This window comes from Pipistrellus hanaki (assembly GCF_964339955.1).
Source record: "Pipistrellus hanaki genome assembly, chromosome: 2".
Lineage (NCBI taxonomy): Eukaryota > Metazoa > Chordata > Mammalia > Chiroptera > Vespertilionidae > Pipistrellus > Pipistrellus hanaki.
The window spans coordinates 139,773,301-139,798,416 of NC_140504.1; the positions used below are offsets into that span (position 1 = coordinate 139,773,301).

The following is a 25,116-nucleotide window of genomic DNA, read 5'->3' on the forward strand; positions in this document are numbered from 1 at the left end:
TATTTAATTTTCAAACCATCTCTTGTGGTTATCTTAGGTCTCTGGGTTTGCAAGACCGCCACACAGGCCTTCCCTGAGCTTGTCAGGTTAGCTTGTGGCTCTTTTCTTTCACATTATGAATAAACTTGTAATTCTCATGAATTTTTGGCTGCTGGGGAAAAATATGTTGCTGGAATAATCAATGGAAAATATTTTTTTGTGTGTAATCAATAATGAGCAATACCACAGTTAAACTGCTCAGCTGATAGTTGTTCTATTTGTGAATATGATGTCATACATTCTTAACATGAATTTTAAGTTGAAGTGTTGGATAAAGTTTTATACTTTTCCAAATAAAATCTGGCTTGCTTGTTCTGGTGTTTATAAACCATAGCAGCTGATTGTGGCACAGTTAGACTTTGAGGCCTGAAGGCTTCTTGGGAATGTACATAAAGTGTTTTCTCATTTAACTGAAGAAAACAGAAGCCCAAAGAGTGGCTCTTTGTCTCGGTTAACAATTCCACATAGTATTTAAAATGAGATGTCTTCCAGTAGTGGTAGCTTTGGCTTTTCCAAATCTTCCTTTTAACAAGCAAAAGCAGGGCACTTCCAGGCCAACCAGAAAATTCGGAATCTGTCAGCCTTCTTTCCCATTCTGGTTGAGTTCAGGTAAGTTGTTACTGAAAGTCTTACCTTCCATAAAACAAAAGACTGGGGAGCGGAGGGGAGAGGCAGAGTGTTTAAGCTGAGAAGCATCAAAGAGACAAAGAGCCGCCGCTCCCGGGCCCCGCCCTTCACTCCTGCCAATAGCAATAGGCGCCGGCGTCCCTTTTCCTGCGCTTGGCCAATGGGCTGCGCCGTCAGCGGGCCTGACGGAAGGGGCGGGGCGGGGCGGCGGTTGCCACGGAAGCCACAGGCTGGTTACTAGCTGGGCTTTGGTCCCTCTGAGCCTCAGCGGGCACAGTTCCACCGCCCGCGGTTCTAGGAGCTCGCCTGCTTCTGCTCAGGGCCTCGCCTTCCTTCCTAGCTTTCACCTGCCGCACTGCCCCTGCGACCTGCCCCCTCCCTGTCGACCGGGTCTGGAGAGCACAGGTACCCTGGCCCGGTTTCCCCAACGTTCGCGGAGCCACCCTCTGGGACCCCTCTCATCTCAGGGCGGCGGGATGACGTCACGGCGACGTGATGACGCAGCGGTGGGGGCGTAGGCACGCTGGTCGGGGAGGGAAGCTTGAGTTTGCAAGGCGAGTGGGCGATTGAGCGGGCGGGGGTTTGGGGTTCTGGGACCCTGAGCTCAGGCCCCTGGGCCCACGCCCTCCGCTCCCCCAGGCTGGCAGCCTGTGCTGGGAGAAGGCCGGGAGGCTTGGAGGGATTTCTTTAAGGAACTGCCTTTTAGTCTGGCGGCTGACTTTTAAACGCCTGCCTTATGACGTAGCAGACCGTAGGTGCATAGTGGGCCTGGGGCTCTGGGCCTGAGAAACACTCCTGGAAGCCTCGGGAAGTAGTTCCTTCTCCAGGGGCCTATGTTCCAGGCTCTGGGAAAGCCCTTCAGGTGTGTGGCCTTGGGCAGGTGGGTTAATGGTCCCTGCGTCAGTGTCCTCTTCTGTAGAAACGAGGACGACAGCCACTTTGGAGTGGTGGTCATGCAGGAGATTAAACCGGCGCCAGGTTTTGAGTCAGGTGGTTAGTGAGTGGTGCTGCTTGTTGGCTGAGAAACCAGAGGTGGCGGGTGCTGGGAATGGAAGTCTGTTGAGGAGACAGTTTCCCGATAGCCTCAGGCATAGTGAGGGGTCGGGTGGTTTTGAATGAATTACTTGGAGTAGCCTTAAGCACCACTGGGTTCATTGTAGTTACAGGAACAACCGCAGAGAGCCTGTTTGCTTTCAAAATTAGTTTGGTTTCCTTCTGCTTGCAATAAAAAATGCCATGGTCATGTTTGTAAATCTTTAACATCTAAGTGTCCATTTTTTTTCTTCTCTCTCTTTCCTTTATTTTTGCAATTGAAGTGTATTAATAATGTAGTTTTGTATCCCAAACACCCAAAGGTATGAGAAAATGGCTTTGTTTGTATTATTATTAATCATTGTGCTTGGTCTGTACAAATGATGTAACCCAAAAATTTGGCTATAGCAATGAGGTTGACATAACATCTATTGACTGGGCACAATTCTTTTGGAAGTCAATAATTGTTTTCCCCTGGGCTCTGGTTTAGTAGTAGTCAGTTTATGACTACGTTGAGGATGATTTGTAATAGTCCTGCAAAGAATAGGTTTCAAAAATTGTTTTAAAGGTAGAGTTGGTTCTATAACAGATGATTCAGGCCTGCAAATAATTTCAGGAATGGTTATTGATTGACTCGGGATGATTATTTTTAAAAAATGAACACTTAAAGGGAAGACTGGTTGGGAAAGCAGTCCCAACAGAATGAGCCAAAGAGGTCCTCAATAAAACAAACACAAAAATTCTCGCTTGTAAGTGCTTCAACTTCATTTTGTTTGAACTTCACCACAGCTTTGGCTGACAAAGGTTAGTCTCATTTTATAGAAGAAAAAAACCAAGGCACATTGTGGCTAAGGATTGCCCATGTCAAGTGGCTCACAAGGACAAAAAACTGATGATTCTTGCTCAGTATGCTTTCATTTTAATACTAGTATGCTGCATCTGGGTCGTCAAGGAATGCTTAAATTACATTCTGTCCTGTACTCCGTTTGAAAAGAAAGAAATAGTACTTTTAAAAGATTTTCTTCAGTCTGGTCTAAGTTAATTTTGGTAGTTAAAGCTATCATTTTATAAAACATGGAGCAATTGATTCAGATAGTTATGGGTAAATGAGGTGTTATATTTGATCACTTCTTTCTGTGATCTCTTGCTATTCTGGCATTCTAATTCTAATCCCTTTGCTGTTCTTCATGTTTTTATCACCAGTGGAAACAACTTCTGACTTCTTCAAACATTTTTATAGAGAAAGAATGTTGAAATTTCATCTCTCTGAGACCCTAATAACCAGTTTCACTGCTTCTGTTCTCCCTTTCATATGCCTAATTCCATTCTCCAAAATACCACTGGGTTTGTCTTTTAAAGATGCACTTCTGATCTCTCATTCCCCTGTTTAAAATTATTTGATGGTTTGTTTTAACCTTTAGGAAAAAATTCAAGCTCTTGAGTTTGGCATGCAGTTACTGTTTTCATCTTTTGCCACTTGTCCTTGCAATTCATGTTCCCTCATGATTCCTTGCTTTTGTTGGAACTTTGCTCTCTACCTGGAATGACTTTTGCTGTTCTGTGTTGCCAACCTCAAACTGTTTGCAGGACTCAACTAGGTTCCACCTCCTCTAGAAAGTCTCCCAGGATCCTGCCAGTTGGTGTTGGGTATCCTCCTCCATGTTTTCATGGTATCCCATGAGTTCCCTGTCACAGCCTGGAGCACACTGGAGCTTAGTGGTCTGCTCACTGTCTGCACTCCCTTTAGATTGTATGCTCTCCCTTCAAGGAGCCCAATCTTATTCATCCTTCATTTCCTGGTACAGAATATATATATATTTTAATATAAACAGAATTTATAATACTAGTGTTGTTAAAACCTGACTGGATTAAGGCAGGTTTGTATGTTATTTTTTGCTGTGTAGATTCTTATTTTTATTAATATTTTAGTATCTTATGGCTTTGGTTGAAAACTGAGTTCTACCACTTCCTTATTTGTATCTTGGGCAATCTATTTAACTTTCCTAAAACTTTTTTTTTCATCTGTAGCTTTTAGAAATTAATAGCAATCTGATTAGGTAAGATGATGTGTATAAGGTCAGTGCTCCATTAATAAATGACAGAAATTGTCCTGGTATTGAAGAAATGGAAAATGCTTTCTGTTTATCTGACTTTACTAGGTATTAGACAATGTCTGAACAACTTTGGGCCAGTATTCTACCAGATAATTGGGTTTTATATGGGGCTCCTTTCTTTTCAAAACTGTTCCCATTGGAGAACTAAATTTTTTGATCACCCTAACATATATTAGATCCTAACCTATGACCTTCAGTGTGTTAGGTAATTTTTTAGGGCACAAGGTGATGGATATGACATTAGTTCCTACAGATTTAGTAGCAAGTTAAAAGAAAACAATAATATGAGCATTTATGGAGCAATTAAGTTCTAAAATATGGTTCTGAAATACTATTAGATGTTTATGATTCTCGGTGGTTTGGAGCAATCAGGGATATTTTGGAAAGGAGGAGGGATTGGACTTGAAGTAATAATCCAGTATTTACAAATCAGTCTCTCTCTCTCTTTTTTTTTTTTAAATATGTATTTTATTGATTTTTTACAGAGAGGAAGAGAGAAGGATAGAGAGTTAGAAACATTGATGAGAGAGAAACATCGATCAGCTGCCTCTTGCACACCCCCCACTGGGGATGTGCCCACAACTAAGCTACATGCCCTTGACCAGAATCGAACCCGGGACCTTTTAGTCCGCAGGCTAACACTCTATCCACTGAGCCTAACCAGTTTTGGCTACAAATCAGTCTCTCTTGATGTCAACTTTCCCCCTATATTATCAATTCTGCAACCCTTTTATATTTAAACTAGATGCCCCTTGCAGGAAGATACCTGCAATAGGGCTTCCTGTTGCGGTCTCCGCTGCCCCACCAGCTTCTCTCCCTTCTCCCCGGCCCTGCCTGATTCCCTTCCTTCTGTGCCGCCCCACTTACTTGCTTCTCTGCAGCTTAGTCCTTTCTGCAGCAGTTGGCTTCCTTCTATGCTGTCTTCAATCTTTCCTCTGGCCTGGATATGCAAATTAACCACCATCTTGGTTGGGTTAATTTGCATACTCACCTGATTGACTGGTGGGCGTGGCTTGTGAGTGTAGTGAAGGTGTGGTCAATTGGTCAGTTTGCATGTTTCTCTTTTATTAGAGAGGACTAGAGACCCAGTGCACGAATTCGTGCACAGATGGGATCTGGCTGGCCCAACCCCAATCAGGGCAGATCAGGGCTGGGCCTGTCGGGAGGAGGAGACAACAGGAGGTTGGCTGGCCAGCCCACCCCGATCAGCCGATCAGGGCCAAGTCGGCTGTGGGGAGGGGCCGTGGGCAATTGGCCGGCAGGCCTCACTCCCAATTGGGCTGGCAGTGGGTGTCATAGCGACAAGTGGTTCTGGTTGCTGGCTTTTTATATGTATAGATTATTTATTGGACAGAGGAGTTAGGCAATTATTTACAGTCATGTTTGACATAATGAAATTTCAGTCAACATTGGACCCCAGATACAATGTTGGTCCCATAGGATTATAATGGAGCTGAAAATTTCTTGTCATCTAGTGATACTATAGGCATCCTAATGTTGGAACACAACACATTACGTGTTTGTGATGATGCCGGTGAAACGGACCTGCTGTGCTGTCATTTACATAAAAGCATAACACATACAGTGTTGTATAGTAGATAATATGTGATAATAAATGACTATGTTATTGGTTTATATATTCACTGTACTACAACTTTTATTATTTTTATTTTAGAGTGTACTCTTTCTACTTATAAAAAAATTTGCTGTAAAAGAGTATGCCATGTTATGGCAGCAGCAGCCTCATACATCTATTTACCATGTTTCTTGATTATATTAGTTCTTTTGTGTCTGGTATAATCTCATGTTGTTTTGTACAGTAACATGCTATTTAGGTTTGTAGCCTAAGAGCAATGGACTCTACCGTATAGTCAAGATGTGTAGTAGGCTATACCATCTAGGTTTGTGTAAGTGCACTCTATGATGTTCACACAACAATAAAATTACCAAAAGCATTTCTCAGAATGTATCCCCATCATTGAGTGGTGCATGAATGTATCTAAGTTAAATTCTCTGTATCAGAAAAAAATTTTTTTTTCTATTTATAGTAGCCTTTACTCATAAGATCAGTTTTCTACTTTGGGTTATTTTTTACTCTGCCTATTTTAAAATTTCTTATACATTTTTTTTTTCATTATAGAGTCTAAAAAGACCTACAATTATTTCTCTAGTAAACTTTTGACTAGTGTCCAGATTAGTGAGAGAAAGGATCAGCTTTCCTGTATCTATTTTGTGTTCCTTGTTGAATATTTCGTAGTGAATTTTCTGTAGAAGCTTTGTGTGCCTTTGTTTGAAGCCAATGGGAGCTACATTTCCAAGAATTAATGTTTGACCAAAAAAACAAAAAAACAAACAAAAACAATCTGCAAGATTAATACGCTTTTTTTCCCCCCCACCAGAGAGATTAGTTTTAAACGCATATTTGTTTGCAGATGGTTAGTTTAGTTAGAACAATCTAGGTGCTAAGGAAGGTCTCATGGATTGTGATCTCGCTTTTTTTCTGACCATGGCCAGCATCACAGTCCCTGAACAGCCATCCCTCAAATGTTTGTTACTGGCCAAAATGGAACATAGTTTAGTGAATGTAGCTGGATCAGCATAAACCCATGACCACTCCTGGAAAAAGTTTTAAGAACATGCCTTTTTGGTAGAGGACTGGTAAAGTCATTTCTGTATAGGAAATTTAATTCTTTAAACATGAAAAATATTTTAAAATTACTAATCTTTAGGGATTTGATCATTAAGTATATGTGCAGAATATGTGTCTTCGTTTCACCACAAGTTGTTCAAAAGTATTCTTTATACATTTGTCAATTGGCAGTATATTCTACAAAATTGGCAGTATATTCTACATTTTCTTTTGAAACATCTGCTTTTCCATACAAGAATATATTTGGGCCACTATGATGATAGCATTTTTAATGAAGATAGAACTTTTTATGCTAAAGAAAATTACTACATTGTTGTTCAGCACACATATGTTTTTGGTTATAGTATTGTCACAACACAAAAATAGTGGAGTGCCTTGGAACCTCTGAACAATTTTTATCCTGGAAAATACTTCTAGATTGTAAGACTGTGATTGTTGATGATTTCAGTGGAAATAATATCTGAGATTTGACTTATATTTTTCATGTTTTGAGGAATCAGTAATGAAGATAACCATTTTAATGCTGGGCCAAAAGTCACTCTAAAATCCTTATTTTTACAATGTTTTAATTTTATTTGTTTACCTTTTAAAATGACACAATTACTTTTATAGGTGATAAAGCAGAAAAATGTTGTATGATTTTATCTTGTGATAAAACTTTTAGAAAAATTATGTAAGTAGCTATCAGTAGCCAACAAAACCATGTAAGAACTCATTAAAAATACTAGGTTTTCCAGTTAATAATACGGATTTTTTTTTTCCATAAGATGGAGTTACACATACGTTGATACATATGCGATTTGATATGTATGCTATTTTGTGAATTGACAGCGAGCTTCAAAACTTCATATGTCAAATTTGCTGAAGGTGTTAACATAGGTATTTTTACACTTAAAAATGAATTTTGTACCCCCCCAAAGAGAGCAATTGCAGGAAATTTTAATTCATTACTTTATTTTGAAGAAAATTGCTGCTGAAAGTTGTCATATATTTCGGGAAGCTTGTGATGAACATGCTCCATCTCAAGATACTTGTGAACACTGGTTTAAACGCTTTAAAAGTGATGATTTCGAAGTGAAAGACGAATGTCCAGGCCAACCGAAAAAGTTTGAAGACCAACAATAACAAGCATTATTGAATGAAGATGTATGTCAAACTCAAAAACAACTTGCAAAAAGATAAAACTTTGCTCAGTAAACAATTTCTGATCATTTACAAGCAATGGGAAAGATTTTAAAGGTAGGAAAATGGGTGCCACATCAACTAAATGAAAGACAAATGGAAAACTGAAGTCATCAGTAAAATGTTGCTTCAGTGACACAAAAGAAAGCTTTTTTGCATTGAATTGTGACTGGCGATGAAAAGTGGATTTATTTTGAGAATCCCAAATGCACAAAATCATGGGTTGATGCAACCCAAAATCATGGGTTGAACCATCAACATTGACTGCAAGGCCAAATCGCTTCAGCAAGACGACAGTGCTCTGCATTTGGTTGGATCAGGAAGGTGTGGTGTTATTATGAGCTTTTAAAACCAGGTGAAACTATTAGTACTGATCGCTACTGACAATAAATAATCAATTTGAACCACACTTTGATTGTGAAATGCCCAGAATGTTCCAGAAGACATGGCAAAGTAAATTTGCTTTATGATGATGTTCCATTACACATTTCAAAACCAGTAAAAGAAAGTTAGAAGATCTTGCCTGGGAAATATTAACCCACCCACTGTATTCACCAGACTTTGCTCCTTCAGTTTACCACTTGTTGTGATCTATGGCGCACACACTTTCTGAGCAGCACTTCAAAACGTACGAAGAAGTGGAAAATTGGGTCTCTGAATGGTTTGCCTAAAAATAAGAAAAGTTTTATTGGGACAGTATTCACAAATTACCTGAAAGATGGGGGAATTGTGTAGCTAGCGGTGGACATTACTTTGAATAAAGCATTTTTGATGTTTCTCTTGAAGTTATCATGTTTTCTTTGATTACAAAATCCACCATTATTAACTGGTACAACTAGTACTGATACCAAACTGAATCTTACCTCATAAAATATTTCCTAGAAATTGAAGATTCTTAACCCCTCACATTGATTTAAAAATTTTTATTCCAAATATAGGAACCATTTTTTTTAATGATCCCCCAAAAGATGAATCAAAGCATGAATAAGTAAAAAGTCTTTATTCATCCTACTCATTAATTGCTTTAAGCCTTGAGTCCTCTCTTTCAATTATTGATTAAATTATACAAGATTTATTGGTGCTGAGGATTCAAATATAAATTAGACATTCTTTCTTGATATACTAGAAAAGCAAATATTAATGATTGAAATGTATAGTTCCTCTCTGAGTTGAGTATTGCATCTGTACAAAGCAGTAGATGATAAAATTCTCTTGATTGTAGTGGCTTATCCAGAGCATACTCTTATTCATTCTTAAATTGGTTTATTTAATTTTGTGTATGTGTATATTTTTAATTCTTCTAAACTATAGATAGCTCAATTATTGTTACTCCCTTAATGGTGTTGCATGTTTGCAGCATTCAAGTAGATAATCTTAGACTATATGTAGGTTTATTCAGCAGTCACGTTGGGCATGTGTTTCTGGTATTTCCAAAATATGATCATGTTTTTCATTGGTCTATATCCTAAATATTTGCCTCTCTGATATATATAGAATCTTCTCACAAAAGTATATATATATATATATATATATATATATATATATATATATATATATAACTATATATTATAGTTGTGAAAACATAGCCTTAATAATTGCTGAAATACTAACACATTACTTAAACTGGAACAATTTTAAAGGAATTAGTAAGTACATTTAAAAAATGACATCTCCATGTTTGGGTGAAACAATTAGATTAGTAAAATCTATAATATAAATTAGCATAGTACATATGTACCAACTAACTAAAAACTTATATACTTCTCTCTCTCCTCTCTTTACCTTTTAATTGTTCTTATGGAGTCTAGATAGCTGGAATTCTATATAAGATGTTAGTATGCAGTGGTAGGAAGTAGCACAAACTTTATTCAGACATTAGCTTATTTCGTTTAACTTATGTCAATTTATTCAATATTGACTTAGAAGTAATGACAACTCTCTATTATCACCAAACACTATCCTAGATTGAGCTTGGAAATAGGAGTAAATGAATTTAATTTTGAAAGGTCTACTTTCAAAGGAATGACTTAACTTTTTTTGTAGCTATTATTGTCAAATACTTTCAAAAGTATGTTAATTTTACTATTCTAGGCATAAGTAATATTTCTTATTGGGTGGATCTAATGATACATCATTATCAGTAATCCATGGTGGTTTTTTTATAAATATATTTTTTATAAATATAAATATGCTCTAAAGATTTTTTTTTTTAGAGTTTCATTAATGTGTGGTAAATTGTGTAGTCTGTAACCCATGTTTTTTATATATGTTCTCTAGTCCAACTGGATTAAAATATTATAATACTTTAGAAGTCAATTAATTATAATAAAAGTTTCTACATTATGTGGTCATATAGCAAATAGTGGACTTTTTGGAAACTTTATGGATATTGACAGTTGTTGAATGGTTATATTGTGCAATCTTTTTTATTTTATTTATTTTATTTTATTTTTGTGCTGTGCAATCTTGATACTATTTTGAATTAGTATTCACAATTAGTAGCAGTTAAAATCCCTATTTGTTGAGTTTTATCTGTGAAATATTTTTTTATATATTTTTAGATTTTTATTTTAGGGTAATGACATAAAAAGAATCTAATGAAATGATAATTTTAATAACGAAATTATTTCCTAACTTTCAGCTTTTGTGGAGAAGTTGTTGTGTTAGCCACCTATAAATTCTTTGACCGGATTTATGGAGAAGCCTGCAAATGATGGAAGTCATTCAGAACTGATTTCCCATTTTAAAAGCAGACCAGAGAAAGAACATTTACCACAGCACATCGGTGAAAATCATCTCTGCTGGTATTCTCAACAATAGGGGATATCTAATTTTCTGATTTCAGAGTTTCATGTTTTGCCTATATTATAAATTATTTGAATCAAATACAGCATTCTTTCTAGAATATCTTCTTCAAATCTAGTAGTTAGCATATTTAATTATTACAATATACTCATTTAGCAGAATTTGACTAGTTTTTTTTTTATCTCAGTGAATAAAATTAAAAACGAAACCTTACTTATTAAGAATTTATAAGGTATAAAGTGATTTAACTAAGGTAAGTAAAGATATAAATTCTGAAATATTGGAAATGTAGTTCATGAGCACCAATATGCTGTCACTTGCTATATTGTCATTCAACAAATACCTGCCATATTTTGCTTTTTTATTTTTTATTTATTTTTCATATTTTGCTTTTTTATTATAGAATGAGGCATATACTCATTATTTATATGACTTATTGCTCCCCAAAATGACAATCTTAAAATACCAATATTGTTAGTATGGATGGTATGGTCCAGCATCCAGTTTAGCTTGTTATAAATGAAAATGTTCAGTCATATAGAATCATTCTTGACTTTCTGCCCATAGTTTTTAATAATGGACAATTATCATTCAGAGCCAGCATGTTCTTAGGCCCATCACTTTAAGCCAGAGGTGCTTTAAGAATACAGTCTACTTTTTGACATAGTCTCTAAGATGCCATCAAGTGCTGATGAGCCATTATGTGTTCCATAAAGAAAGAGAAAAGCTGCCAATTAAAGAAAGACTTGGGATTTTATTTATAAATATTGAAAAAGCTCCTTAATTATAGATAGGTTTTTATTCCAAATAACTGTGCTTACATAAAAGTAAATTTACGTATAATAAACAAGTTAAGGTATTCTCAAAATTTCTCTATACTTAAGTCTAACTCTTCTAGGTCACTTTTTGACTCAAGTGTTGCCCTTGCTATTAAGATTATTGGTGATAACAGCATTTTTTAGGAGCATCTCTAACTGGAATAAAATTTCTTGCTGCTGGACTCTTAATGACCATATACAGCAAACCTACATTGGAGTCTTGCTTCTGGAAGGTTGCTAAACATTCCTAGATTCCTAGTTCACCAGCTCCCTCAGCCCTTTTCCATGACCCTTCCTTCCTGGGGGTTACAAAATTGATGCAACCCATCTCTGGGATATTTGGCAAAGCATTAGACACTTATTCTATAAAAATGAAGCACGTACAGGATAGACAGCTAAAGACTTCCTCCTGAGTGACAGAGATTGTAGAAAGCACCCTGATTTCAGAATATAACAATGTGACCTCCCCCCCAAAAAAAAATTTAGAGTGATACACAGTAGTTAGTGTTTAGGTAAAACATAATGAAGAAGGCAAATACTATCAGTTTTGTCCTGAATGATAATTATTATCAAGCCAAATGTAAAGGATTTTTAGGTATATGGAGAACTTTAGTTTTTTGTTTTCTACTTGTTTAGATTATTCATTCTCAGGATTTATTTATTTATTTATTTATTTATTTTTGATGAGTAGTAAGTTTCAAGAAAGGGCTTGGGCATAAGATCAAGAAAGAAGTATTTTGGGTTTGAAATAAAGGAGAAGGAAGGGAAGAAAAAAAGACACTCCCACAGATTGTTTTACAAACCAGAAAAGGGGTGTTGACTAATGATCAAATGGTACAGTGAAAACACTGCTGTTGGTGCTCTTTATGTTTTATATATCTTACTAGAGGCCCAATGCACGAAGGTTTGTGCAAGACTGCGCCTTCCTTCCCCTGGCTGCCAGCACCACCTTTGCTCTGGCCGGAGGCTACCTTTCTGCCTTCCCACACTGCCCAGAAGCCCAGAGTGGCTGGGGTGGTGCGGAATGCCTGCATTGTCGCCATGGCGACACAAGCGCGCGCGCCCCCCCCCCCCTCCCCCGTCCCCAGCCACTCCTTGCCTGTGTATTCAAATTAGTCCGCCATCTTTGTTGGTTTAATTTGCATACTCCTGATTGGCTGGTGGGTGTCACAAAGGTATGGTCAGTTAGCATGTAGTGTAGATCATTTTATTAGTGTAGATCATTTAAAAAGCTGCTTTTCTGTTTATAGTAAATGTAGAAAAAAATATAGGAGTATTGAAAAGTTTATTACATTTCCAGTGATAATTTGCAGAACAATTTATGGAACTGTAATATTTAGGTAAGTTATCATATATATGCATAAAAATATACCTCATTTATGTGGCAGACTTAACATAAATTTTGTTCATGCATATCTAATTAGTCTAAAGCAGGACATCCTAAATGAAAAGACTGAGTTGGAAGCAACATTTAAGGAAGCTGAGTTGGCAACCTATTCTGTAGAATCACGTTTACCATGTAAGGACACCACTGAAGAAGTTAGTTTTGAAAATGTGAGTACTTTTGACTTGTGAACATCTAGTGAAATTAAAAGTTAACATAACGTTCAGATTGCACTAACTCATATCTTAAAGTAGTTATGCTCATTTACTGGCATTTGACATAAAAAAAAAAAATGCAGGCTTATCAGTGTCCTTTACTCCACAATTCTTCTCCTCAAAGATAGTCTCAGTCATGCACTTGATAAGAGGCTAAGCTATACACTGTTTACCTTGGTGGCTGATTTACCTGGAGTTGAACTAGAGAGTCAGCTTTTTTCACGAGTGAATTTAAAACCAAAATATTGTGAAAGATGAAATATATCTATTTTCTATAATGTTTTGTGTGTGGAATAGAAATCTCTAAAATTTCAGTTCACTAAAGTTTGAGTTAGGGACAAAAAAATAGATTGTATAATATTAATTTTATCAAAATAAATGCCAAAAATACTTTATAGTTTAAGTTCTTATTTTGATTTCATTTTACTCGAATGTACTGGGTAATAGAGTCTATTACTTTTAATAAACTTGGCAGTATTTATTACTGTGTACAAAAGAATGATTTTATTACTAAGAAAAAGTGTATTCTTTGAAAACAGTAATATATTTTAGATTGTATTAATACTGTGTCTTAACTATGTGTGTATGTGGTTCTTACATTTTGTCGGGCTAATCTTTCTGCATCCAATATGAAGAAGACTTTTAAACAGGAGGAAATGTTAACAAAAGAATGAGATACGTTTAAATGTGTGAAACAAGCTTTAGAACACCTTCTTACTTGTTGGTATTCAGTCTTTAGCTAATCGCTAAATGTCGATATTTCTCACTTGACGGCTATGTTATTATTATTTTTTTAAATATATTTTATTGATTTTGTACAGAGAGGTAGGGAGAGAGAGATAGAGAGTTAGAAACATCGATGAGAGAGAGTCATCGATCAGCTGCCTCCGGCACACCCCCTACTGGGGATATGCCCGCAACCAAGGTACATGCCCTTGACCGGAATCGAACCCGGGACCCTTCAGTCCCCAAGCCGACGCTCTATCCATTGAGCCAAACCGGCTTCGGCTTGACGGCTATATTATTTTTCAAACTATAGAAATTAAAATGTTGGTATATTTGAGATGGAATTTTTGAATTTTTGTTTGAAATGGCAATCATTAAACTAACCCTTTTAATGTTTCATAAATAGTTCTATGTGAGAGCAATATATTTTTGTAGAAATATATTTTCATTATCTCAAAAACTTTGTTATGATGTTATAATTCATTTCAGCCAATTATAATAAAGTACTCATAGAATTGAAGCTCTGTGTACATTACATTTATGCATTCATGTATTCTTTTTATAACAGTCACATTCCATACAATTTACCCATTTAAAATATACAACTCAGTAACTTTTAGTATATTCACAGAATTGTGTAGCTATCACCACAATTTTAGAGCATCTTATCACTACAAAAAGAAACTCGTGCCCTTTGGAATTTCACCTCCCAGCCCTCCTAAGCATATCACCTACTTTCTGTTTCTATGGATTTGTTGATTCTGGATATTTCATATAAATGTAATCATTTAATATGTGGTTTTTCATAACTGCCTTCTTTTATTTAACAGTGTTTTCAAGTTTCATTCATGTTGAGCATGTATCAGTGCTTTGATATACCATTTTTATTTACCCATTTTTCAGTTGATGGCCATTTGGGTTGTTTCTACTTTTTGGTTGTCATGGATAAAGCTGTTGTGACATTCATTTATAAATTGTGGACACTCAGAGAAATGAAAACATGTACCAAGCAATTCTACTGTGTGACCTTATGGAGCATATGGGAGGGTTTCATGAAAGTCCACGAACTCTCTGAAATTGTGTATACAGTTTGCATTACAGTTACAAAGCATATGTGCTTGTAGGTGCAAGGAATACATAGCTTTTTCACATTCTCAAGCAGGAATATAATACTCAAAAGAGTAAACATTCTTCTTCTCATTTCAGATGTCTACATAGGATTCTGTTTTGATTCACAATAATTAAAAATAATTCTTATTGGTAAAATTAGATTTTTTATGCTTTTTACCTACTTATTAATAGCACTGTGAGTTTCCACTGCCTATAATATTTTTTTTTGTGATTTTTATGTCATTGGCTTATACTTTCTGAGACATTATTTAGAAATTCATGTAGTGAATTAATTAATTTCTTGAATTGTAGATAAAACATGATTTGGAACACTTAGGCAAAAATTTTTCTGATGTTAACATTTTTAAAAATCTGCACTGTGCATTGTAGTTGTCCATGTTCATTTCTTAGTTGATGCTGTTCCACTTTCTATTTTTTACATGGAGAAATTTAATTTGTGAACACTGATTATAGCCTTTTTTCCCCACAGATAGGTGACAGTTTATCCAGCATATTAGAGGAGCTAACTGATAATGAAAGTGAAAATACTGTAAGTCTTTTACACTTGTGTCTATTCTCCTGACATTTTTGTTTATATGCTGCTCGGCTTTATAAAATTAGCTAATGTTAAATTATGATATTCCTAACTCTAACATTATATTTGCTGAAGGATCTTAAGAAGAAGGTACTTGAAAAGGAGACCTATATCCAAGAACTTATACGTTTGTTTCAGAATGAAAAGGTAAGCAGATTTTGAGCTTAATTCATTTATTTTTTTAAAATTGACTCCTTTCCCTTCTTTTCATCCTGGCTCTCATATCCCCAGAAATAGGATATGAGAGCCAGACACACAAAGATTTTTAGATTATTTGGGTATTTTACATAGCAAATAGCCTATCTTAATTTAAAAAAAAAATTTCTGTTAGATTTTTATGGTGTTTTGTCGAGGTATGTGGCTTAAATTACTGTATGTTAGGAACTTTGTATAAATTTGTATTATAGAGCATTTTAGATATACCCATAATTTTACTTAGGAGCATATATGGGAATTTTTAAAAGAGATAATTAAATAAAAGGAGGGAAGAGAAAACATCCCTAATAGCAGTCCATAAAATACATGTGTAATGGGGGGTGTGTAATATGGTTTATTTAAAGTGTTACTTTGTTTTTTATCAGTTTTTTAGTTCAGGTTTAAATACAGGTAAAGTTAAAGATTGTGGAGAAATAGATCAAATAACACATTTCTTTTCTCTGTTTTAGGAAAATGCTTTGAAAGCCAGCCGTTTTTCACAATCAGTTAAAGTAGTTCATGAACGACTACAGCTCCAAATACATAAAAAAGAAACAGAAAATGATAAATTAAGAGAATACATAAAGGTTATAAATATTCATTTATTTTTATAGTTTGTGATTAAATTAATGATCTACTATAAAGCCTTTCCTTAATTCTGGAAATTTGGTGGTTTTGAAAGAATTCAACTTAAGTGTTGCTATGGGAAATGTAATATTTGAGGCAAATCTGAATCTTAAGATTTCTGGGCTGCCTAAAGACTTGCCTTCATAATAAAATGCTATCTCTTTTTAGTACCACTCTAGGAAGGGTTATAGAGCTTGAATTACTTAAAAATCCTTTCCCATTATATAGTTAATTTATGTTTATTGTGATTCATTTGTAACGTTAAAGAGAAAAAAATTAAAATAACTCAAAAACTGAAACAATTGTTTATATTTTGGAATATAGTATTCTGGTCTTTATCTGGCGGAGGGGGGGGCACATCTATGTATATATACATACATACTCTCTCACATATTTAGTAAGCATTCAATAAATGTTTATTATTTTTATGTTTACTAATGCCAATAACTTTAAAATCAGTTACCCTGCCCTAATCAGTTTGGTTCAGGGGATAGAGCAGTGGCCTAAGGACTAAAGGTCTCCAAGTTTGATTCTGGTCAAGAGCATGTATCTTGGTTGCAGGCACATTCCCGGTAGGGAGTGTGCAGGAGGCAGCTGATCGATGATTCTCTCTCGTTGATGTTTCTAACTCTCTATCCCTCTCCCTTACTCTCTGTAGAATCTATAAAATATATTTAAAAAATAAAATCAGCTATCCTAGGTTTGGTGTTTAGATAATCAAGTAATCTTGTTGTATAGTTTTTAGCAGTATGAATAAGAGACATTTTTTTGGTTTAAATTGTATGGTTTAAAAATTGTTTAGGAAGCCTCACAGTCACTTGCTATAAGAAGTTAAGGTGGCTATGATATGACACTAGCTATCTGGATTTGCTGCAATTATTTTTGCCAAAGGAAACTAAGTAGTGTTCTCACTTTCAGAAGAGAAGTGTACAAAGACAATCCCTACTGAGTGTGAGGACTTCTGGGTTAAATTAGTTTGCTTTTGCACTCCCGAATCTTAGCAGACTTCTGCAATCTGTGGCACGTGTTTCAAGAGGACACTTGGTGTGTTTCTTTTTTTTTCCCCTTCAATGAGCTTTGGCCCATCAAAGGGACGTTAACAGGCTTATGGGGGATGTAAAACTTTGTCCTCCGTCCCCCAACATGTGCTTTTAAGCTCTTTCCCCATAGATGCGCTGCGCCCTCTGCATCAGTGTCCTGGCACTGCCTATGAGTTAAGGGTTGTTATTGCATTGCTCATGATGGTCAATAGAAGGGACTACATGTGATTTAATATCTCAAGTAATCATCTACTATAATTTACCTTACTTACACAGTTTTTAATTATGTCCTCAAATAGCAGTTGGGGAAGTTTTTGAATTTATTTTCAATTCAGAAATGAACTATTAAGTGATTTTTAAAAGTAAACAGTTACTTTTTATATTTCTGATAATTTGAGGGGAAAAAATATAAGGCCAAACTCCTAAGATTTTGCAATTGCGAGCCCTCTGTGTAATATTTGAAGTTCAATTTACTTTTTAAAAATTAAACTGGTTTATAAATGACTAAAAGAAGTTGCATTTGATTGCTGGTTTTTCTACATTCCATCTTACACTTTTGGAATTTGAGACATTAAGAAGTAATTGCATGTCAGAATTCAGTTCTTTGATTTAGGTTTAAGTTGATTTAGTAACAACTCTAAATGAACTCTGGCAACATAAATCTCAGGTTTTTTTAGTTATTGTTGATGCAATTCATTATATTGAGTCTTTTAAACATATACATTACATTATAATTCTCTGAGAACTACCTCAAAGATTCTTTGAACTCATTTTTTTCCAGATCTTTATTATAACAATTAGAGTTAGAATGTTTTCATATTTTAGAAGAGACAGAGAATAATTATCTTTATAATATGCAGTGTTAATAGTTATTTGGAATTGTGAAAAGGCAAATAGTTGTTTTTAAATGTGTCTCTTCATTTGGCAAATGACTGTGAGGGGTTAGTTTTTTCTGAAACTAAAAATAATTTGATAGTTTAGTTATACTCCATAATAGTGCTTAAGTGTAGGATTTGATAAATCTAGTGAGAAAGTTTTGGCTGGAAAATGTGCTTCACCTTTAGTGTTGTGAAAGGTTAATAGGATAGCAATTATTCATGGTGTGATGATGACATCCCGTGGTCTCATCGAGGAATGACAGCTGTATTTCCTATGGGGTCTTTGTTTCTCTTAAGTAGACACCCTACTGCTCTTACTTATTTTCCCCCAACTACTTAGTAAAACATCCCTGGGGTTTTTAGTTTAAGATAGATTTTTAAAGACAACTTAAAAATATTTTGCTTCTCCCATCTGTCTAGTCACTCTTCAAAGAAATAAAGTCTTTAAATCTTATTTAAGATCTCAATTTTAGTAAAAGTTATAAAGCAGTTAGTTATTGGTCGTAGAGTTAAGTAGTAAAGGCCCATTTTCTACTGTGACTTCTTTGCTTTTTAAAAAATTAAAATTATTGTCTCATTGAGACTAAAACTTAAATTCTGTAATAATTTTACATTCTTTTAAGTACTGCACAACTTTCTGAAAATGTAAAAGCATTAAAATCTTAGGTCTTTAAATTCTTAGATGCTTAGTACTCAAATACTTTACATACAAACTCTTAAAATAATTTTGGGAGAAAAACATGAGAGTAGTCACACTAAATCATATTCATCATTAACCCAGCCTAGTAGCCTCTCTTCTTATGTCATCAAGAGATATAAGAAAACAGTCATGCTCTTTAACATCATCAAACTCAATAGACTGAAACATGCCTTCAGACATCTTTTTAACCTCGCTCTTTAAAACTAATAGTCATTCCTCTATGTAACCTCATTCAGTCTTGGGATAATAACTTCCACTACTACTCACTGGGTAAAGCAGTACTTTTATTATCTTTGATGAACTCTTTTAAGTGTCAAGGCATGCCCCTTAATTCTACTACAGTTTGGTAAATACCTGTATGTTTATCTCATCCATACCCTTCAGGATCTATTGATTTTGATCATATTTTGGGTGAACCTATTGTTTGTGTTGTCTCTAGCTCAACTATTTTTTTTTTTATTCAAGATAACTAGTTCTGTGTGTAATAGTCTAGATGTGAAGTTCTAGTTAAAATCACAACAGTTTCAAGGAAGTTAATGTTTGTACTATAATCAGCAATATTGTTATCCATAGTAAGAGTAGCATTTGTTTTATGTAGATTGTATATTTTAAATTTGCATTCTCTAACTGGTTAGAGATAAACACTGGTAAAATCATCTATCTTCACTATTTTGTTTTTTATTAATCATGTGATGAATGCTTTAATAATCTCATGTGGTAGATTATTTACATACTATTGCAATGTTTACATAAATATTGGAGTTCTAAAAGTTTAATTGTTGCTGATATTTTTTTAGAGCTTAGAGACCAAGATAGTCCAATGGAACTTGCAATTGAAAAATAATAAGCATGAGACAGCAGCAATGAAAGAATCAAGTAGGAAAAAAGCTATGGCCCTAAAACAGGCATCTAAAATTTACAAACAAAGGATTGAACATTTTACTGGAAACATTGAAAACCTTACTTCCCAGATTAGAAACCAGGTTAGTATATACTAGATTCTTTCTTACTGAACTATTTTATGTACTTAGCTTATGCAGTTCATGTCATGATGCTTAATATAATAATTTTATTCTTCTCTTAAGGCTACTGATAATAGAAAAACTCATCGTTTTTTTTGCTGTAGTCTTTCTTTTTGAAAGATTATATAAAATGTCAAATTTACATATAGAACTATATCAGCATTTCCTTGGGAACTTAAAGGCTATGTTAATTGTGTCCCAGAGCTTCTATGGCCAACTAAGGGTAACATTTCACACACATTTCCCTTTGGAGACTTACAGTGCCCATTAGCATATTAGAGGCCCTGAGGAGATTTCAGTAAGAGTGAAACAGTGGAATGAAGGATATTGAACTCAGAATTTCCCACCACTTATTTAACCACAGAACTCTTCTTTTACCCACAAAACAACTCTTGGAACTGCTTCTGAGGAACACCAGTTTGGGAAATGCTGATTTATGTTATTTGACCATATGTCTTTATTCAGTAATTCATTTAAACTCTGTAGTGCATTTAAAACCATTCTCTGACGTAAACAGCACCATGTGAAAGTTATCTTTGTGTGTAGTACAGAGTTGCAAATGGACTTAGTGCTTTGTTGTTTTTAACAAATTATTATATTTACTCAGATACCAATTAATAAAATATTTACTTTTTAATGTCTCATTGATATCCCACCTCTTAGAACCTTATGTTAAGACTTACAGAATTATTAGAGGTTTTTCGAAACGAAAACAGACTTGCACAAACACTTATGTAAACAAAGCAATATTTTATAAACTCAAGTATTAACGTTTTAAGACTAATAGTTAACTTACCTACATTCAGAAGAATTTAACTAGTTAAAGGAATTGTAGGTTCAAAATCTAGATGATTGTAGACCTAGTTGAAAGCTTGAAAATATTCTTGAGTGGTAAAAACCAAACCAATCAAGTCATTAACAGTCTTATGATTTCCTATTTAAATAGTGTCATATCACCCAGGCCCCAAGTAATAGTATAGGAGGACTCCTCTGCTTGTTAACCTCATGACTTTGAGTAAGGTACTTAATCTCTCCAGGCTTTACTTTTCTCATCTATAAAATAGGGGATAATAATTCTGCCTATCATATGATTATAGGGAGGAAAACAATGAGAAAATATATGTCAAAACAGTGGGTGGCCATGCTATAATTTGCGATGTTTAGCCTCCTTTCTACCCCTCTAATGTGTGGAGTTGGTTTGTTTCACTGTTTTGTTTGCTGTTGCCTTTGGCTATAATGTTCCTTTCTGGTTTACATTAACTGGTTCTTTTTTTTTTTTTAATCATTCAGGTATCCTTTAAAAAAAATTAATTTATTGTTTATAATAAAATTTATTGGGGTGACATTAGTCAATATGAACATATAGGTTTCATGTGTGGATTTCTAAGTTATAAAATCACCCAAAATCAAGTCTTCTCCTGTCACCTTATATAAGATCCTCTGTCCCACTCCCCAAAATCCATCACACTGCTTTGTGTTCATAAGTTTCAGTTTTATGTCTCACATATGGGTGAAGTCATATGGTTCTTAGCTTTTTCCGTCTGACTTGTTTCACTTAGCGTAATGCTCTCAAGGTCTGTCCATGTGTCAATGATGCTATTTCATCCTTTCTTATGGCTGAGTAGTATTCTATTGCGTATATTACCACATCTTCTTTATCCAGTTCTCTATTGGAGCTACGTATGATCCAACAACCCCACCCCTGTGTATATACCAGAAAAACTCTAAGTCATTTATAAGCAAAGATATATGCACCCCTGTGCTCATTGCTGCTTTATTCAGGTATCTTTTAAATTGACATCTCTTCAGAGGAGCCTTCATTGACTACTCTTTTGAAGTAGTTAAATCAATTAATCATATCACGTCTTAAGTTTTCCATAGCATTTATTTTATAGGTAAAATTTCCAAGTATCCTTATTTATAATATAACATAATTACCCAACTTATACTTCACAGTGCATATTAAAATTTATTTACATAGAATTTGAAAACAGTATACTCATCTTCAATATAGAAAAAATGTAACTGTAAGAATTAAACAAAAAATGTCTTGTGCACAATAGATGCTCAATAAGTATTTATTCAGTGTTTGGATGAATGATAGAAGGAAAAGAGTAAGCACCCAATAAGTGTTAACTGTTACCATTGCTATAGTAATCCCTCTCTTACCTGTTGATTCACTTTCCACAGTTTGTTACCCTTACTCAACTGTGGTCTATAAATATTAAATGGAAAATTCCAGAAATAAACAATTCTTAAATTTTAAGTTGCATGCTGTTCTGAAATCTTGTGCTGTCCAGCTTTGTCTCACCTGGGATATGAATCATCCTTTTGTCCAGCATATTCACACTGTAAATGCTCCCTGCCTTTTATTCACTTATGTAGCCCTGGTTATTGATTGACTGTTGTGGTATCGCAGTGCTTGTGTTCAAGTAACCCTTATTTTACTTAATAATGGCCCCTAAGTGTAAGTGTAAGAGGAGTGATGCTAGCAATTCTGGTACTCCAAAGAGAAACCTTTAAGTGAAAAGGTGAAATTCTCAACTCAGTAAGGCATTTTATTATCTCCCATCATCATAAGTGCTTCCTTTAAGTGAAAAGGTGAAATTCTCAACTCAGTAAGGCATTTTATTATCTCCCATCATCATAAGAAGGATGAGTGAGTATGGTCCAATAAGATATTTTGAGAGAGTCCACAATCACATAACTTTTACTGCAGTACTAGAGGCCCAGTGCACAAAATTCGTGCACAGGTACAATCCCTCGGCCTGGCCTGTGATCAGGGCCATATTCCCTGGATGCTGGCAGCCGGCCCTGCCCCCTGCCATCACCCTCCCCCCAGTTCCCCGTTTTCCATCAGGTGATCAGAACCTGCTGGCTTGGGGGAGGGACCAAGAGGTTGGCTGAATAAAACAAAAATCTCTACCTCTGGGAGCTCACATTCAAAGTGAATAAGCCACCACTACCCTTTTCATCTCTTTGCTGATAGTAACAATGTTTGAAGGCCAGTGGGGGTGACCTCTACAAAACATCTTGGCATCATTATAAAATAAGGCTGCATTATTAAATGCTGTGGAATTATGGAGTTACAGGTAGTTTCTTTCTCCTCTGATGTTTATATGGTTGTTGGTGTCTTCTGTATATAAAACGCAAAATGAAAACTACAATAAATAGAGAATTATCTTCATTAGTTAGAAAGCAATATTTGAAAATAGTTTCAGCAACATCCTTAAAATGTTAAGTTAGAACTGCCACTATGTGCATGTAAAATAGTTACATAAAGATATTATTCTTTTCTGTATACAGAGTTGTATACTGAAATTTCCTATAACAATAGTTTCATGCTTTATAGGATTTTTCCTCGTTTGTAACATATGTGTGTTTAGGGCCCTGTACAAAACCAAAGTGTTACTAAATTACAAGATGAGTACTTTATGCATTTTTTAGGAAGCCAAGTTGTCTGAAGCAATTTCAGCTTCCAATGCCTGGAAAAGTCATTATGAGAAGATTGTAATAGAAAAAACCGAATTGGAAGTTCAGATCGAAACAATGAAAAAGTAAGAAAATAAACCCTGAATATTTGCTTTTAAATGTCTTTATTTTCTGTATATTCTCTTCAGTATTATCATTGAAAATTGTCATATATAACTTGCTTCTAAAGATTAATTATTGCCTGACATGATCCTTTTATTTAATCTTGTCCTGAAATTTGTGTAAATGAGAGAGATAGACATATCTGTGGATGGCAGTTTAGTTGTTTTATTGAATAGCAAAGAGAATGTTGTATAATTTTTCATTGGTATTTTCAAGGTTACTTAGTAGTAACTTTATATAGATGAATGCTTCCTATTTCCCTTGTTCTATGACTTTTATTAATTTTTGAAACAATGAACCCTACCAAAATAATTTCAGAAACACTTAAAATATATTCTTTGAAATTTTAGTAACTTATATAAAATATATAATTTTATTTTATAAAGGCAAATCAGTAATCTTTTAGAAGACCTGAAGAAAATGGAGGACCAGGGAAAAAATTCATGTGAAGAAATTCTTAGAAAACTTCAATCAATTGAATATGAAAATGAAACTCTGAATCTCGAGAATACAAAATTAAAGGTACTGTGTGTTTGTGTGTGTTTTGTGTAATGACAACTTAGTCTACTTAGTACAAGTAACTTAAAATCACAGTATGTTTAGAATAATGCTGTTATATCATTTTGTCCTTTATGTTTCTCAGAGTGTTAAAGTGTATTATAATAAGAAACTTCTAAAAATCTACATTTATTTACATGTCTGTATAGATATATATTTATATACACATATTTGTACATAGGGGTTAAGTTTTATAGTTATATGCAAAGATACATGTTAAAATTGGTTTTAGCAGTATTAAACAAGATTTAAGAAGTTGAATGACTGTCTCTTTGTCTCAACCTAAAAAATTTACTTATTCTCCCATTTTAGCAATTAAGTGAATCATCCAAAATTACATGAACTTTAATGCATAAAATTATTTCTAGGTGTCATGGTTACGATATGATAAAACCTCTACTGTGGTCTGTTTGAAACCAGAAAGTATGTTCTTGGCTGCTTCATAACCAGAAAGAATTTTCCAACTCAATCAAATCCAAGGGGTGATTGGTTTGTACGTGTACCAGAGAAAAGATGAGGAAGAAGCTTTTATGTTTTCTGAGAAAAAGGATATTTGAGTTCTCAATCAGAGATTCATGTAACCAGATGAGACTTGACTAAAAATGATGGTATAATTTTCAATTTCATAATGTTATTTTTGGAGGACAGTAAGTAGAAAACAGAAAGGAATATGTTTATGTAAAACAAAGCCAGTGTTGGCAGTTCAAAGCTGATATGGCATCAGATAACCTAGTCTCTGTTAGATATTACTATTTTGCCATTCAGAGGTGTGGAGCTCATCCTCATAGTTAAAATTGTTATTGAGCTCCAACCATGTAGTCAAGTTTCAAGTAATATATCACTCGACTTTTCTACTTATTTAGACATATGGTCCCATATAGCTGCAAAGGAAACTAGGGGATGTATTATACTGGTTCTTCTTAGCTCTAGCCAAATTTGAATATTCATTATAGTCTGCAATTTGTTCAAGTTTTTCTGTATCTTTTCCTATAGTTTACTAGAGGTCCGGTGCATGAAATCCATGCACAGAGCTGGGAGTCCCTCAGCACAACCTGCATCCTCTCCATTCTGGGACCCCTTGGATAATCCTCTCGTAATCCAGGACCGCTGGCCCCTAATCACTCTGCCTGCCTGCCTGATCACCCCTCACTGCCCTCCCCTGCTAGCCTGATCACCCCTCACTGCCCTCCCCTGCTAGCCTGATC

The 25,116-nt window shown here is 34.9% G+C and overlaps 1 protein-coding gene across 2 annotated transcripts in view; it reads left to right on the top strand.

The window, feature by feature from the left end:
- Positions 1-879: 879 nt before the first annotated feature.
- Positions 880-25,116, top strand: part of ODF2L (outer dense fiber of sperm tails 2 like) — a 38,918-nt gene continuing 14,681 nt past the window's right edge. Inside the window, exons 1-9 of one of the 2 annotated variants that reach the window (XM_084874425.1) lie at positions 880-1,071; positions 10,286-10,448; positions 12,692-12,821; positions 15,193-15,252; positions 15,373-15,444; positions 15,963-16,079; positions 19,535-19,720; positions 23,207-23,316; positions 23,740-23,875. In XM_084874425.1, the coding sequence (XP_084730551.1) occupies positions 10,339-10,448; positions 12,692-12,821; positions 15,193-15,252; positions 15,373-15,444; positions 15,963-16,079; positions 19,535-19,720; positions 23,207-23,316; positions 23,740-23,875 (921 nt within the window). In that variant the 5' untranslated portion in view covers positions 880-1,071; positions 10,286-10,338. The remainder of the gene's footprint in view (positions 1,072-10,285; positions 10,449-12,691; positions 12,822-15,192; positions 15,253-15,372; positions 15,445-15,962; positions 16,080-19,534; positions 19,721-23,206; positions 23,317-23,739; positions 23,876-25,116) is intronic. The other variant, XM_084874426.1, reaches the window with a different exon arrangement.